Source organism: Sinocyclocheilus grahami, unplaced genomic scaffold (assembly GCF_001515645.1).
Source record: "Sinocyclocheilus grahami isolate Dianchi unplaced genomic scaffold, SAMN03320097.WGS_v1.1 scaffold400.1, whole genome shotgun sequence".
In the NCBI taxonomy this organism is placed as follows: domain Eukaryota; kingdom Metazoa; phylum Chordata; class Actinopteri; order Cypriniformes; family Cyprinidae; genus Sinocyclocheilus; species Sinocyclocheilus grahami.
In genome coordinates, this window is record NW_015505579.1 from 688,521 (window position 1) to 703,014 (window position 14,494).

The window sequence follows — 14,494 nt, forward strand, 5'->3', positions numbered from 1 at the left end:
TTTTTTTTTTTTACAGTTAAACATCATAGCAAGGAATATGCTTCAGTGTAGTTGATGAAAACAATGAAGGAAATGACCATTCTGAGTTAACCATTCGCTGTTAGATGTTTTGATATTAGACTGCCATTTTCTGTGGCAGTGCTGTGCTTCTGTCGAGAGAAACTGGGTCAAACAGCACTGATGGCTTCTGTCACATAAACATCCATCTACACAACATCTGACCTTTTGGGTGCTTTACCACACGCTATTAACAAGTGTGATATGCAGTCTACAGAGCAGGTGTGAACTTAAAAAATTACAAAAAGGGAGTCCGACAAATAACACATTTCAATGTCTGACTTGAGTAACAACTTCAGAGTTGCAGAACACTGTGAAGAACGTATAGATGGACACACAGAAGAATGCTCTCCAGCTTCATTGCTTCACTTCAAACAGTTAAAGGAATGTCCGAGGCTCAACGTATGGATCACAGAAAACGATTTCAAACGATTTTGAAAAACAGAATTAACAGTAATGCATTGACAATTAGGAATCTATAGGGCAAGGCATTGTACTGATAAATACACAATTAATTGCACATAAGGCTTTAACAAAACATACTTTAATACTTTTTAAAATATACATTCTTAGTCTTCTTGTGAACAATTCAACAGCGTTTCTCTGAAGGGGGGGAAAAAAATCCTTTATGAATGCCTTCAAATCCAGTAATTTCAGTAGGAATCTGCATGATCTGTAACTTCACATAAAGTGACTTCTGTATGAGCAATACTTGGTACGTGGCCTACATCACTACACTACTGACAGTGGAAAATGGATTTGAATATTTCCTGTTTCACTCAAATTACGGAGGTAAACTGTTGCATCCATGTTTAAACACCATGTTCAACCAGAAACGTAGACTGCCATTGTAAGTGCATTACCGTAATCAAATTCGGTGTTTTGCAGTTTTGCTTGTCCTAACGAACTCTGGGTCGTAATGCTTTTCTGTGGTAACTGACAGTAGGGCCTCACCACCTGCATTTGGTGGTTATCAGTGTATTACAAAGGTACCAAACAGATTTCAGTACTTCAATAGGTTGGTATATTAACATTATATCAGTTAATGAAATTACGGTATTTAACTGTAAATTTAAGTTAAAACTGTAAAGCCTAAAACGTTGCTACCGTATTTTTTACAGTAAAATTCCGGCAACCACAGCTGCTGGTTTTTTACCGTAAATTTTACGGATTTTTTTTTACAGTGTATTCAATGTAGGGAAAAAAAGTATGAACATCATGAAACAAGACAACGCAGGATTAGCTACTTTAGGGTTAAAGGCGATTTAGGTTAACCCATGTTCAGGGTGTTCTCAATAAACTCGGTTCAGTTCAGAGAGGTTTTACTGACTACTTCTCAAAACAGAGAGATCTCTGAAGAACGAAACAGTGCAGTATTTTGGGATCTGGGCTGCTGATGTTGATGATGACCAAAATAGGTAGGCCTACTGGTGTAAAAGGTTGTAACAACAACAACAACAACAATAATAATAGTTATAATACTAATATTAATAATCCATGAGAAGTGATTATCTGAGTTCAGGGTTCAGGGGCTCGGTTTACAATTATTTACTGTGTAATAAAACCACACAAAAATCAAAACGTCATGCTTTCCAAGGCTTTCTTGAATCCCTTAAAATCTCATTTTTGAGAAATTGGAATTCCAGTGCTTGAATACGAATAATAATGAATACGCTGCATCAGCCCAATGTTTCTTGTACAGCTTACAACCAGTCACCTAAAAGCAGTAAGAAAAGAAATCGACACTGAGAAACGAATTTGCACACTAGTGATGTCACAAAGTAAGTGCAATAGGCTTCATCCAATGAAAAACAGGCAGAAAAACAGGCCTTGCTTTTTGGCTGCTCAAGTTACAATATCAGTTAAAGGGATACTCCACCCCAAAATGAAAATTTTGTCATCAATCACTTACCCCCATGTCGTTCCAAACCCGTAAAAACTTAGTTCGTCTTCGGGACACAATTTAAGATATTTTGGATGAAAACCGGGAGGCTTGTGACTGTCCCATTGACTGCCAAGTAACTTACACTGTCAAGGTCCAGAAAAGTATGAAAGACATCGTCAGAATAGTCCATCTGCCATCAGTGGTTCAAACGTAACGTTATGAAGCGACGAGAATACTTTTTGTACGTGAAGAAAACAAAAATAACGACTTTATTCAACAATTCGTCTCCTCTGTGTCTCTCCGCGTTACCGTAGCACCATTTTGGAGAATATCCGCTGAATGCAAGCAGCGTACGTTCTTCTGTGTCAGCAGCGCTGCACTGATGTGCTGTTTTTTATGGGTTTGGAACGACATGGGGGTAAGTGATTAATGACACAATTTTCATTTTGGGGTGGAGTATCCCTTTAATGAACCACTTCTTCTGCCTGAACTGATCCAATAAATTCACAATATATATAGAGACAAAGACAGAATCCTTCAAAATACACAACATGAAAAATATCATGCTATTTAAAATCCATAACACTTAAAATTTTAAAAACTTTTCTCATTGCAGTTATACAAACATATGCATGCCTTTTGCCAAAAAATGTGTCTAACTTTCCAGCAGCAAGACACTTATAAAAAATAAAAAAAAAGAGGGGAAAAAAAACTAATCTCCTACCTCACACATTTAGCTAAAACTGGCATACATTTGGGAACGAAGACGATAACTGGTCAATAACATCTAAAAAAGAAGGCCCACAAGAAATCTCCAGCCGCAGAACTCTTTCCACAACCTTTCAATAAATTGTTTTGGCTAGTTTGCACCATATTCATCCCGAAAATTAGTCCACAGATTCTGTTAACTACAGGTTTTACACGCTAAAAGGGATTGAAACACCTCCGGCGGTCATGATTGAAAGGAATATTGCACCTTTTAACAAGACAAATCTCATAGAGTTCAGTGTTGAAGAATCAACAGTTTGGAAACGATGTCCACAAACGTTTTATTAGAAGTTTTCTTAAACTTCAGTTCGAGGAACTGAGACAAATTTAAACGTACTACAGAATGTCAATTTCCTGAAAAAAATAACATAAAATGAAATAAATAAACTGCTTTATGAATCCCCGGTTTTCCCTTCCCAGACATTTAATATTAAAAATTAGTCCACAGATTCTGTTAACTACAGGTTTTACACGCTAAAAGGGATTGAAACACCTCCGGCGGTCATGATTGAAAGGAATATTGCACCTTTTAACAAGACAAATCTCATAGAGTTCAGTGTTGAAGAATCAACAGTTTGGAAACGATGTCCACAAACGTTTTATTAGAAGTTTTCTTAAACTTCAGTTCGAGGAACTGAGACAAATTTAAACGTACTACAGAATGTCAATTTCCTGAAAAAAATAACATAACATAAAATAAATAGCTTTATGAATCCCCGGTTTTCCCTTCCCAGACATTTAATATTCATGAAACTGACCCATAGGTTATGCACAGTAAAAATAAAGTAACAATACAAAAAATTGATAATCATGCATATGAATGTGAGAACCATGATTCAAGTGATCTTGTACAGTGACCTCCGTCTAATTTAACACCCCCGGAATGAAAAAAACATTCCTTCACAGATATTAGACATTCGGAAAAAAATCAATGGGGTGTTTTCAGTTCATGATATGGTTAACCAATACACCTTCCTCGATAAAAATAAATAAAATATTTACAAATTAAAGGCGAAACCAGAACATTGACTAACACCCTGATGCATTTGTATTTGCAGTGACCCAGTGTATGTTATATGGCAGAGGTCTCACTCTTTTATCTGTCTCTCACTCACAGTAGCATGATGACGACGAAGACACGTTACATTCTGACCTGCATTGAAATGCATCCTGTGCAAAAAAAACAAAAACCTACCAAATATATCCCAGCACCTTGCTATAATCTGCACATACCACTGAAATACTCCTCATAAACTAAATGGGAAAACATACACAATAGGGTTTGTGCTGAAATAAATAACAGGCCTGTGAAAAAAGCAGTAGGATTTTGTGAGTAAACATTCTTTTTCCAGTCATTCCGCCACTTTCTCGTCTGTATGAAACATACACCCATCTCCTCTGAAGCACGGGGGTCTGAGACCTCCAAAGTGCTCGACTCACACAACATACTGCTTGGAGCTGAAATTTGTTGTGTAGGCCTGTCGGCTGTACTCAAAGTGGTCGGTGAGTACTGTGCTCCGACCGTGCTGAAAGTCTGAGCTGTGAGCGAAGGGCCCAGAGCCATTGGACTGGGGCTTGTCGAATGAAACCATATCCTGTGCTGAAACTGGCAGCAGTTTCTTTTTGGCCTCCTGGTTAGAATCGTATTTCGCCTGGTGATAAAAACAATATTTAAGTTGACATCAGTTTTTGCATTCCACTGTACAACCTCCTCCTCCTTTGTGGTTGAAAAAACAATTAATGACATGTATCATTACCTTATTATAGAGGAAGACGCCTAGTATTGCTGTCATCATGCCGATAATGTTGGAGGTGTTGACGGGGTTCCTGAGCATCAGTAGGGATATACTGATGACCATGATCCTCTTTGTTGCGTTGGCTACGGCGTAACTGAGTGGGCTGACCAGGTTCAGCACACTGAAAGCGATCATGTTTTGTGCAAAGTTGCAGAAACCACTAATGAGGAGCAGCACAATTGTTCCTGTCCAGTTGGAAACCTCTGTCTGTAGAAGAAAGTGGAGGCGAAATGAGCGCGAGCATGAAGAGTTGGGTTGAATCTCATGAAACCTGTTTAAAACATTCCCCAGTCATAAGGTCTTAACCTCAAAAATCATACGAAAAAATGTAAACTACTGTTTTTTATGTTTTTGAAGGAAGACTCGTATGCTCACCAATGCTGTATTTATTTGATAGAAATTACAGTAAAACCAGTAATAGTGAAATATTATTAGAATTTAAAGCAGCTGTTTTCTATTGCAATATATTTTAAAATGTAATTTATTCCTGTGATGTCAAAGTTGAATTTTCAGCATCATTACTGCAGTCTTCAGTGTCACATGACCCTTCAGAAATCACTCTAATATTGCTGCTCAAGAAACATTTCTGATTATTAACGCTAAAGATTGTTTTGCTGCTTAATATTTTTGAGGAAACCATGACACCTTTTCTGGATTCTTTGATGAATAGAAAGTTCAAAAGAACGCCATTTATTTGAAAAAGTAAGATTTGTAAGAATTTAAGTCTTTACTGTCACTTTTGATCAATTTATTGTGCCATTGCTGAATAATTAAAAATCATTAAAATTGAAATCTCACTGACCCTACACCTTTGAATGACAGTATATGACCTTTTGGATCACTAGATGAAGTACATTTCTATACACACACACACACACGTGTATATATATATATATATTCTCATTACTGCAAATTAATGACATGTCAATTGTAGAAAACTGTAAAAACATTTGTCATACTGAACTCAATTTAAGCTCATATTAATAAAAATAATTCATTAAACAAAATCATTGTGTGTCCAAACAGACCCTTTGTAATTTTATTACTATATTACAGTGCCAAAATTCTTCATCTGAAACATTTTTTGTGTTGATTTTGGGACAAAATATGAACTGGCCATGTCTGGACATATTTTAAGACAAACATCCTCTTATTCAGATAAAAATCATTAAAAACCTATTTACCAGGTCTCCATCCATCAGGAAGTTTGAGAAGTCCACTAAAATCCATGTGGGCAGCATAAACAAAAGTGCATTGAAGCCCAGCATGTTTAGTAATTGGAGGTGGTGAATCCTTGTGTCACGCAAGACCTAAAACAACCACAAAAATTATTTCATACAGGAAGACATTCCAGACTTTTCCTATTTGACAGAAATCACCTCATAGTAATATGAACCTTTTTCGAGAATATGTTCTGTAAAGAGAAGCAGAGCGTTGCTGCCAGAGCGCTGATCAATCCAGAGACGTCAAAGGACAATTCAGTGACAGTGGCCAACAGAACGCCTCCAATGATGGGTATAAGAGACACATAAACCTGGTAAAAAAAAAGCCAAACTCATCAAACATGCATACAAACAATTCAAACTGAAGTATTAGATTACTATTAAGCAACCAGTGACTGTTTAAGCCATTATGAATTCAGTAAATACATGACTCATTTCTAACTGTTATTACTATATTACAGTGCCAAAATTCTTCATCTGAAACATTTTTTGTGTTGATTTTGGGACAAAATATGAACTGGCCATGTCTGGACATATTTTAAGACAAACATCCTCTTATTCAGATAAAAATCATTAAAAACCTATTTACCAGGTCTCCATCCATCAGGAAGTTTGAGAAGTCCACTAAAATCCATGTGGGCAGCATAAACAAAAGTGCATTGAAGCCCAGCATGTTTAGTAATTGGAGGTGGTGAATCCTTGTGTCACGCAAGACCTAAAACAACCACAAAAATTATTTCATACAGGAAGACATTCCAGACTTTTCCTATTTGACAGAAATCACCTCATAGTAATATGAACCTTTTTCGAGAATATGTTCTGTAAAGAGAAGCAGAGCGTTGCTGCCAGAGCGCTGATCAATCCAGAGACGTCAAAGGACAATTCAGTGACAGTGGCCAACAGAACGCCTCCAATGATGGGTATAAGAGACACATAAACCTGGTCAAAAAAAAGCCAAACTCATCAAACATGCATACAAACAATTCAAACTGAAGTATTAGATTACTATTAAGCAACCAGTGACTGTTTACGCCATTATGAATTCAGTAAATACATGACTCATTTCTAACTGTTTGGATGAAGACAGACCTTTGTGGTTTGCTTCTCTCTCATGATAATCCGTGACAGCAGAACCACCCAGATGGGCATGGTGGCCTTCACTAGAATGAAGGAATGAAAAGAAGACATGCATTCACTCATCTAATAATAACATCACCATTAGTGTCCTCACATGTTCGTCTGTAAAGTCTTGTGATTGCACCTGGTGTCTGAAACACCTCAGCTGCAGTCGAGTCCTCAAAAACAACACTCACGCTCTCCCTGCCGATTCCTGCACTAATGCTGCTTCATATGTAAAACACACAGCTGTTTAAAGCAATCCGTGTCCGAACAAACTCAAATGCATCAGACGTCGCTGCAAACGGACCGCATCGCAGGTCATCCGACAATAAAAAAAAAAATTTAAGAAAAAAAAAAAACTCTCAATGACACTTACAATTTTTCCCAGTAGCAAAGCCGATTAGACTAAAAAGCTGTATAAATGGAAACAAAGTAAAGGTCTGTTCACGCCTACACTTACAGACGACATTGTTCTGTTTATTTAAGCACACACTGCAGTTATGCCGTCTGCCGCTTGGAAAGCTCCAGCTCTTTAAAGTCAGTGGGATTCTGATAGGCTGTTTTTATTGTTCATCAGCTGGAGTAAAGTGGCTACAATCATATTGTTACTCTTATTGTTATAGCTGTGGCATGGACTTCACTATTCTCATAATTAGACAGATTATTAAAACTTCATATTAGTGCTGGGCGTTTATTAGGGGTCGTGTTTAGTCACTATTTAGTGTGGTATTTTTTGACAATATTCACTCATCATGACAGTAAAACAGGGCATTCTAAGTCAATATACTGCAGCATTTCCTCTCAATCAGTAGAAAATATGGTTAACACCCGCTCATGCATGAAAAAAAAATACCATCATGCACCATTAAACTGGTATAATTTTGAAAAATACCGTGATATACATTTTTGGTCATACCGCCCAGCACTACTTCATAGTTATCACCATAGGTGCAGAAGCAATAAGACTGACAAACACAACCTGATGAAAGAATCATATATATATATATATATATATTTTAAATAAAATATGGTTATTGGTCGTTTCCGTCCTGCAATATTATTCACATTGGTTATGTATATTTATCTCATTCTATACAACCACAGTGCTCTCATCACTTCATATAATATACTTATTTTCTTACCACTTACTCTTTACCCAAGCCGTCGACAACTAACTTCACACACACGCCTTCCGGTTTTACAGTTGTGTACTCCTGGATCATTTCAGAGTATAGAGGATTGTAACCAATCGAGTTTAGTTTCTTTTTCTAGAAATAAGAGTTGCACATTTTCTTCAAGCAAGATGAAGTTGGTTGATTACTTTGGCTGCACCACCTCTGGAGTTGGCGGAGAACCCTTTCTTTAAAGGGGATGGCGGATGAAACGTTCACTTTTTTAGCTGTTCTTGCAGGGAAGCGGGGGGCTGGGTTGACCCCAGTAGCTCACTATCATTTCAAGGACATCACTGTCACGGTGTGACCTCTCAAACAATAATTTACTACCAAGTCCTAACTTTCCTGTGTTTTATTTTATTTGTAAGAAAACATTTCATGTCTACATGTGCAGCTCTGCTCTGCTAATACTCTGCCATGGTACATTTGGCAGCTAAAGCTTCTCTTACTACCAGGGTTTCTAACACTGCCGCAGGGGTTGTTAATAGTGGAGGCCATGTAAACAAAGCTTCCCAAACGAGACACGCGCGTCTACAGCTCTGCAGCCGGACGACGTGGCAGAGACCGGAAGTGACGTAGTCTGGGATCGCTGCAATAAAGTGTTGTTGTTGTTGTTGTCAAAACTCGGACGCAGAGAAAGTCCCTCAATCCCTATTACGATTGGTTTCCTAGAGTTTAGATTGGTTAAATCGGTAACTCAGACTTACCTCACAGCAGAGACTTGTGGTTAATGACAGACAGCGATAAATGAATAACCTCCGGCGATTTAAATTCGACTAAACGAACCGTTTAAACTGCCGCTGGGTTTAAACTGAGCTCGAAGAGCAAGGCCTGCAATACCGAGTAACCCAAAGCCTCCCGTTACTCACCAGTGTGCGCGTACGACACCGGGACCTTCCATATGCTGAAATGGGCCGAGACGGAGGAGAAGTATTTCCCGAAGGCGAGCGGCAGAATGAACCAGCGGTAGTAGCGGGCCGGTAACTCCGTTCGCGGGACGCCCCAGGCTCGCAGCAGCGGCGGGAGAAACACGATGATGGAGACTATATGAAAGAGAGAGACTGTGACCGGGTAGGGGAAGTCGTTGAGGATGATTTTATTGACCACGTTGCCAGCAGAGCTGACGGTGTACCAGCACATGCACAGCACCCCGATCCGAACCCCGTCCCGCACGGGCGGGCGCTGCTCCACCGCCGCCATCTTTCAGCGCGAGCCGCACTGGAGGAGTCACGTGACTCTGTGAAGCCACGCCCCGGGGACAGCGTCAGGAGAGAGGTGTGGTTAATAAATCATTCATTACTTCCACTTCATTTTATTTCCATCACACACTAATAACTGATAGCAAACGCTTTGAGAGAGCTTTTACATAAGCCTATATATTTTTTCTTTTCTCCCACCTAATATTTTTTTCCCCATCACTAAGTCCCTTTAGGGACCCTGGTAAGTATATGATATAATATTGAAAAAAAAAAAAAAAACATAATTATTTAGACGCTATATAAAGATTTAGAAAAGTGCAATACAAAAATTAAGTCACTTACTACAGGATGTTTACATTTTTATTAAAATAAAAACCAGTATACTGTCCAATACATGTTCTAATCCTTTTGTTTGCGTGTCAGTAAATGCTGCCATCTACAGGAGACATTGAGGCACAGCAGTGACATTCTAGTTGTTGTTTTTCTGTCATACATTACATACTTCCATAGTGAAATAAGTGCTCTGAGTAATCTGTTTGCTAGATGACGGGGTCAGAGCATCTCCAACACTGCAGCTCTTGTGGGGTGTTCCCGGTCTGCAGTGGTCAGTGTCTGTCAAAAGTGGTCCAAGGAGAACCGGGGACAGGGTCATGGCGGCCAATGCTCATGTGAATGCTGGCCGTGTGGTCCGATCCAACAGACGAGCAACTGTAGCGCAGACTGCTCAAGAAGTTAATGCTGGTTCTGATGGAAAGGTGTCAGAATGCACAGTGCATCGCAGTTTGTTGTGTATGGTGCTGTATAGCCGCAGACCAGTCAGGGTGCCCATGCTGACCCCTGTCCACCGCCGAAACTCCAACAGTGGGCACGTGAGCATCAGAACTGGACCACTCAGCAATGGAAGAAGGTGGCCTAGTCTGATGAATCATGTTTTCTTTTACATCACGTGGATGGCTGGGTGCGTGTGTGGCCAGGATGAACTATGGGAAGAAGGCAAGCGGCAGAGGCAGTGTGATGCTTTGGGCAATGTTCTGCTGGGAAACCTTGGGTCCGGCCATCCATGTGGATGTTACTTTGACACATACCACCGACCTAAGCATTGTTGCAGACCATTATTATAAAAAAATCTAAAATTGTCAACCTTTTTGTTTTTGTTTGCTTGTATGAATTATTAAAAACTATTTTGAATCTCATTACTGATAATTACTATTACTAACGCATATAAAATCAAATCAGACCAATATTGTAAGCCCTGCCTTTTATATTATACACACACACATACACACACACACACACTCTCAGGTTTGTTTTTATGGTTTATGGGAACTCTCCATAGGCGTAATGGTTTTATACTGTACAAACTGTATTTTCTATCCCCTTACACTAACCCTACCCCTAAACCTACCCCTCACTGAAAACTTTTTGCGTTTTTAGATTTTAAAAAATAAAATAAATAATAATAATAATAATAATAATATACACAAGGACAGAAAGTGTCGTAAACCATACACATATACAGCTGAAATTGTCAACTGATTTTTGTGTGTGTTTCTTGTATGAATCCTCAGATAAAATGTTTAATTTTAATAAAATAAAATAAAAAATAAAACTCTGTTCCTTCCACTGCTCTCCTGATTGTAAGATGCAGCGCCCCCTGCTGACCGGTATCTTTCTTAGATACTGTTGCTAACAACAATCAACAATCCGCTAAAACGGAGGCAGATGATTAAAGCCACCTTGGGTAAGATAAGACATTATTTACTTAGTTAGTTAGTTAGTTACTAAGTTAGTTAGTTAGTTACTTAGTAAGTTAGTTAGTTACTTAGTTACTTAGTTAGTTAGTAACTTAGTTAGTTAGTTAGTTACTATAGTAAGTTAGTTAGTTAGTTAGTTACTTAGTTAGTTAGTTAGTTAGTTAGTTAGTAAGTTAGTTACTTAGTTAGTTAGTAACTTAGTTAGTTAGTTAGTAACTTAGTTATATATATGTTTAGAATTTTTTACTTTAAAGGTAAAAAAAACTTGGTAAAGGTATAGTTGGTACTGCGCCCAAACGAAATCTTACTTGAAAGCTCAAATTTGGAGCACAATTTGTTTAGATTTATGCCTTTGATTTTATTGCAGTTGTAGAATAAAACGTGTTTTGGAAAATATGTATTTCTTATCAAATTTACAAATAGTATATTCGTGCATTTTTCATAATATTAAACTAAAACTTTTTTTGTCTTCTTTAAAATGTCTTCTTTAAAAAGAGACCATAGTCTGAGCTTCAAAGCATTTAAGATTTATGCACAGTAATATTTTAACATAAAAATAACATATTAACACACACACGCAGAAAAAAAAGTTTACTGACACTGACAAAACTGATCATATATGAAGTAAATAATATAATTTTTATTCTAAAAATGCATTGGTTTTCTTTTAGGAGTAGACTAGCTATGATTTGTCAGTAGATGTCACTTTGCCCAACAGTGTTGCATTATGTATATTTACTGCTTTGTGTGTGTTTGAGTATATTTAACTTTTTTTTTTTCCTTGTGTGTGCGTGTTTGTCCACAGGCAACAGATTGCTGAGCTGCGTGCAGAACAAGAGAGGTTGCTGTGAGCGCGCAGAGAGAGCGAAAGTCCGGCTGTTAAGGCTGTCAGTGCTTTTCTAAAGCAACGTGACAAGCTGGACGAAGAAACTGAGAAAGAAAAACAGACCCAAGCAGAGCTGCAAAAAGAGGTGCATATGTGCCTAAGTATTAAACAACATCACAAAACACATTCTCATACTGTGCAACAGATAGTTATTTGCATGCATTCGGTTTACAGATCACGATTATGGAGAAAAATCTGGCGGAAACGAGAAGAGGACAGGCTTCCCACGGTCACAATTCTCAGCCCCGCGACATTCAGAAGGCCACGCGTACCACACAGAGCAAACTGGATCAGGTTAACAGAGAATCAAACATTTCACAGCATGCATTGTTACAGACTACACAGTTGTAGGCACTTTACATGTAAATCAGACCCTTCGGATTTAAGTGATTTTTGGCCAGAGTAAACTGCAAACGGGACAAGATTCTATGGCTAAACATTTGGCCATGTTTTGCCAAAACATATGCAGTGCCCTGATGTGTACTGTATATTTACATACATTTTACAGCTTACAAACATGCATATGTTTATTTACGTCTTACATGTTATTAACTGGTCAGTGGAGGAAACGGAATATTTCCATTTGTTGTCTAAAAAAGCATTGTTTGTTAGCTCTCTTTCTAGATATGCCATCAAGGCAGAAGCAATGGATTTTGCAGTTCTGAATGCAGCGACTAGGCACTACTCACATGCTAAAGTTTTGTTCGGAATGCATGTAATGCACATGTAAACAAATATGTGATTGCAAAGTTTAGGGTTTATATAAACAGAACTTTCAGAATCTGAAAGTGGATTGGATTCATTTGGATTGGCGAAAAGCAGTGCATGTAAACATACCCAGTGTGTGGATGAACTTCTCCATTATTTTTTCCCCCCTTTTCATCCCTGCAGTCTCGTGCTCGCTTTAACGAACAGATGAAGATAAACAGCCAACTCAGAAAAGATATTGAGATGCTACACATGCAGCGTACCCGATTCCAGCAGCTGTATCGCAAACTGGAGAAGGTTGTGGATTCTGGGCAGCTCTGGAGTGTTGTGTACAACGAGTTTGATCGAACACAGTTAAAGGAATAATTCACCCAATATGAAAAATTGCTGAAAATGTACTCACCCTCAGGTCATCCAAGATATAGATGAGTTTGTTTCTTCATCGGAACAGATTTGTAGAAATTTGGCATCACATTCCTTGCTCACGAATGGATCCACTGTAGTAAATGGGTGCCGTCAGAACGAGAGTTCAAACAGCTGATAAAAACATCACTAGTAAGTAATCCACATGACTCCAGTCCATCAGTTAACATCTTGTGAAGTGAAAAGCTGCGTGTTTGTAGGTAACAAATCCATCATTAAGACCTTTTGGCTTTATACCATCACTTCTGGCCAAAGTGAAAAAGTCCATCCCCTTTGGTTTTTATCAACTGTTTGGACTCTCATTCTGACGGCACCCAGAGGATCCACTGGTGAACAAGTGATGTAATGCTACATTTCTCCAGATCTGTTCTGATGAAGAAAGAACCTCTTCTACATCTTGAATGGCCTGTGAGTCAGTTTTCAGCAATTTCGGGGTGAACTATTCCTTTAAAACAGGTGCTCTTGTCTTTCTTTCAGGTATTGCAAGATATGCGTAAGGATATTGCTGAAGTTGTCGACAAGTCAGCCACAGCTTATGATGCGAAGTGAGATACTCTGAGATTTGAAGCTTTGCTAATATACAGTGTTCCCACAATCATAAAAACCTGGAAATATCAAGGAATTTTGACAAGCGATTTCCAGGCCATGAAACTTAAAAACACGTTGTTAATTATAATAAAGCTGAAATATAAATAATGTCAATATAAATAAAATAAGACAGAAAAATGAGAACTGAAATATTAAATGTATTATTTCATTAATTAAACGTATTAATAAATCTAAAACTTTATATAAATATTAAAATAACACTGCGTTCAATTTGCAGTGTTGTAAATCCCATTTCATGTTGTTCAGCACATGATTTTATGCAGTGCTTACACACCTTTGTATTAATGAATGTCAATTCAACTATATTTAAAAAAAGCTAATGAAATATATTAGCAATGAGCTATAATAATAAAACATTAGATTCATTATAGAACTTTTCATGACTTTATAGGATTTTATTAATAGATTTAGTTTTAAGGAATTGAATGGCCTGCATCCTTGGCAATTTTATGTAAATGTAAAGTCCTCAATTCAATATTATTGGTTAATATTATTCTCTCATGCAGTATATATTACATTGAATGTGTCATTTTAAATTAAACTGAATGCTTGTAATTTCTGTGCATTTAGCATCATCAAACTTAAATGCAAAAGGTTTCCCAACCACTTTTAAAAGAGAAAAAGTGCACACAAACTTTTATTAGAGAGTTTTGTTGTATCTTGTATGGTATTATACATTGCTCTACCCTCATGAAGTCTTTTGGACGTTTGAAGATGGTTCAAGTTATCTGTGTGTATTTCAGAGTGGATGCTCAGACCAAAACAACCATGATAAAGGAGAAGGTGGTGAAGGATCTTACTTAGTAAGTTAGTTAGTTAGTTAGTAACTTAGTTATATATATGTTTAGAATTTTTTACTTTAAAGGTAAAAAAAACTTGGTAAAGGTATAGTTGG

General features: G+C 37.7%; 1 protein-coding gene across 1 annotated transcript; it reads right to left on the reverse strand.

Annotated features, from left to right (window-relative positions):
* Positions 1 to 3,295: 3,295 nt before the first annotated feature.
* slc35e1 (solute carrier family 35 member E1) lies at positions 3,296 to 9,368 on the reverse strand. Its single transcript, XM_016231848.1, has 6 exons — positions 8,890 to 9,368; positions 6,819 to 6,889; positions 6,531 to 6,668; positions 6,319 to 6,444; positions 4,468 to 4,713; positions 3,296 to 4,362 (listed from the first exon to the last, which is right to left on the reverse strand). Exons 1-6 carry the CDS (start codon positions 9,218 to 9,220, stop codon positions 4,147 to 4,149), a joined length of 1,128 nt encoding a protein of 375 aa, XP_016087334.1. The 5' UTR covers positions 9,221 to 9,368; the 3' UTR covers positions 3,296 to 4,146.
* Positions 9,369 to 14,494: the final 5,126 nt, after the last annotated feature.

Bases quoted from the DNA above. Each gene is read 5' to 3' on its own strand.
- slc35e1 (XM_016231848.1), bottom strand. From the start codon at position 9,220: ATGGCGGCGGTGGAGCAGCGCCCGCCCGTGCGGGACGGGGTTCGGATC. The intron at 6,669-6,818 runs GTCTGTCTTCAT...TTTTTTGACCAG, and splicing joins GAGAGAAGCAAACCACAAAG to GTTTATGTGTCTCTTATACC. The intron at 6,445-6,530 runs GTTCATATTACT...TGGTTGTTTTAG, and splicing joins AGAACATATTCTCGAAAAAG to GTCTTGCGTGACACAAGGAT.